This window comes from Phaethon lepturus, unplaced genomic scaffold, assembly GCF_000687285.1.
Source record: "Phaethon lepturus isolate BGI_N335 unplaced genomic scaffold, ASM68728v1 scaffold13553, whole genome shotgun sequence".
NCBI lineage: Eukaryota > Metazoa > Chordata > Aves > Phaethontiformes > Phaethontidae > Phaethon > Phaethon lepturus.
In genome coordinates this window covers 1-3,176 of record NW_010527032.1, presented here as the reverse complement: position 1 = coordinate 3,176, position 3,176 = coordinate 1, and the positions used below count along the sequence as shown (strand labels likewise).

General features: G+C 44.8%; 1 gene segment (V, D, J or C); it reads right to left on the bottom strand.

Annotated features, from left to right (window-relative positions):
- Window positions 1-2,956, bottom strand: part of LOC104617841 — a gene marked incomplete at its 3' end in the record, with an annotated part of 13,354 nt that extends 10,398 nt beyond the window's left edge. Inside the window, 2 exon segments of the V gene segment in view lie at window positions 2,474-2,794; window positions 2,914-2,956. Coding sequence covers window positions 2,474-2,794; window positions 2,914-2,956 — 364 coding nt within the window.
- Between the last annotated feature and the right edge of the window lie 220 nt (window positions 2,957-3,176).

Sequence of the window (3,176 nt, the reverse complement as noted above, 5' to 3'; positions counted from 1 at the left end):
GGAATGAATCCATCCCAATACTTGAATTTTTACCTCTCTTCATTTTTTCCATTCCCCCATCCTTAATAAGTATTCAGTAATTGCTCTGGAGGCAATCTCTCTATTCACTAGGTCGATATATCTATTTCCCATCAACCCATCCAACTGGGGCATCACACACAGTTCACAGACAAAACATGATTTATCAGGCAGAAATTAATTTTCCTACAGTATTTCATTCTTAATTATCTGAGAACCTGAATGACTCTGTGAAAATCAGATCAATAATAATGCTACTTACTAGAGACAATTAGCTTGGTTCCCGTGCCGAAGTATTTGATCCAGATGCTCCACACTGTGTATTGACTTTGCAATAAGCTAACGTGCTCTCTTGCTATCCCATTGCAGAGAAAATCCCATTTTTTCCCCCAATCACGCCCAGAAGACCAAGTGAAGGCCTGGCCCTTGGCTGCTGGGAGGATGTCAGGAATTTCAGACTTGCACCTGGTTGTTTAGATGATATGTAATGCCCGTCGGAGCAAACCTCTGTCCTAAAATGCTGCAAATTTCTTAGATAACCCCTCCACTTAGTACCGAAGAATTAGACAAAGGTTTCTCTTCAGGTTTAGACACACAAATATGTGCACAGGGTTGTGCATGTTAAAAAACACATACCTCCAGGTGATGATCCCTCTTTCCCGATGGGGTACACCCCCTCTCACCTGCGATTAAGTGACATCAAGTACTGCTAGCATAGAGTTCATTTTTAGTTGTCTTTCTTAATATAGTTCAGCAGAGGGAAAGGAGGGAGAGCCAGCACCATAAGCATCTCGAAGGTGTCCGTGTGCTGCAGCTTGCATTTTCTGCCCCCAGTACGTGGTTATTGTCTGCCCGTCTCCTGGAATCACTCCCGGCTCTGCAACAGCAGCTCACCGGCAGCTTTCCGTGTACTAGCTGGTGGGAGAAGGAGGCTTTCCCCTTGCACATGGGTTCCTTACAAAACAGCCCAAGATAACATCAGAGGAGTCACCGCTACCGTCGATCAAACAGCCTGCATGCTTAGTTTGCCATTTGAAAGAAACTGAATTTGAGTGCTTCTGGGATCTTGTGTGGCATACCGACTGCAAAACAACGTTAAGAAACTACAATTTGTGGCTAGAAGGAGGAACTGGACTGAGGGTGAAGATCGTTCAGTTGATGTAGGTGTAACAAAAGCAGTCATCTACTCTGAAGGCTCCTGGGCAGGAACATTGTGATCGTAATCACAAAGCGATGGCAGGAGTGATGTATATAGATAGAGAACTGTGCAGATCGGCGCTTTTCCTGCCGTGTCCTTAGACACACAGTGAAGGAGGCCACCACCATCACATCTGCAGTTGCTGGAACTGTTTATGCTCATGAGAGTGTGTAGCTGGGAGGACTCATTAGAAGAAACAAAGTGAAACGCTGCATATTGCAGACAGCTTGTCTAACTCCCCTGTATCATCTGGGCTTGCGAGTATGAGGAGGACAAAAATGACCTTTAGCCATTTGGAGACCTAATATGTGTTTGAAATTGTTGTGTCACTTTTTCATCCCGTCGGGCTAATATTCTTTAATGAGTTAGTTGCACTTCAATGAACAAAGTGAGAAGCGTATCAAGGTGCCACAACAGAGGAAAATATTAAGGAGAGGCTTGATGGTAGAGAAAAACCTCTGTGGAATAATTTCTCAGGCATGAGGTCAGCATGCACTTTGAGAGAGTAGCTAGGAGGGATGCACTGCATATGAGACATAAGTACAAAAAGGTGTTCTCAACTATGGAAAGCTCTTCTCTTTGGTACTAGCTTTGGTAATTCGGTCTCCAACTTTTTGGGTGATTCAGACGCATCACTACTATGATGAACAGCAGTTAAACACAGACACTGATAAGCAAGAAGATGGGGAAAGGGACTGATACAGCTCAAAAAATGAACAAAAATTCCCACCTCCAAATGTTGGGAGGAATAAACAGAAAATCTTCCTCCTCTGACAGCTACTAACTTTTAAGCAAAAATAACACTCCTTTTTCTTTGCTTAAAATTTTACGAACCTTCAGGCTAAAGCTCTCTATTTCAGTTTTCTTTGTCAGGCCAAAGGCTTTGAAGAGCTCCAGTACCGCGTGCTGACCTATTTCTAAGAACAACAATATGGAAACATGCCCCTTTCCATTAAATGAATCTTTATATCTAGTTCACGCTTGAGCAAAAAGGAGAAGTGGGGGTGCAGAGGATGGGTTAGATATTGAACTTTCACTGTTGCCTTTGCACTATGAACTTGCTCAGTCAAATCTCTAGTTTTGGCAGCTGGTGCTTCCAAGGAGCTGGTCAGCAGCGAACATGTCCTGCTTCTTCAGAACCTGCGCCTGAGGCCAGGCAGCTCACCTGCACTGGGGAAAATGAATTGGGATCTTTCACATTTGTTTGTGGTTGAGACGTTGAGGAAGTATTTGTCTAGGTGATCTCTGAGTTCCTACCACTGTGATCATGCCAGTAGGCACAATAATAGGTAGCAGTGTCATCTGGGATGACATCATTTATTGTAAGAATATACACTTTCTGGCTAGAAAGTTTTTCAACCATGTACTTGTATGCTTGGAAGCCTTCGTCTACTACTTTTGTCCCTGCTAAGTAGACAATCCTCTCTGGAACTTTATTCACCTTCTGTTGATACCAGTGTATGATGGTGCGATCAAAATCTTCAGAGACATCTTTAAAGTGACATTCCAGACGTACACTTCCTTTAGACTTGGTGATGGAAATAGGGCTCTGCACAGGAATTTCTTGTGTAAATCCATCTAGGAAAGAGAGAAGGAGAGATGATGTCATTAGCTGGGATTCGGGGATTTGGGAAGACACCTATTAGCACAGCCATGGGTGCATGTGAGAAAAGGTAGGAAAATAAGGAAGGACTTACAAGACCAGGTGGCTGTGGCCACAAGCGCTGCCAGCAGCAGCATGTTTGCTTGTCATGCTCTGCTGTCGTTGAGACTCGGAGGAGAAGCAAACTGGCCCTGGTGCAGAGTGAGCAATGCTGCATGGGAGGAGGAGGGGACGCCCTTGGGTGGCAGCTGGTGACACGGTGTGTCAAGCCAGAGGAATGTGTCCCCTGAGCTCCTGTGGGGAGCAGTAGGGACAGGGGAGCAAGCGGGAAGGGAAGGGAAGGGAAGGGAAAAAGGG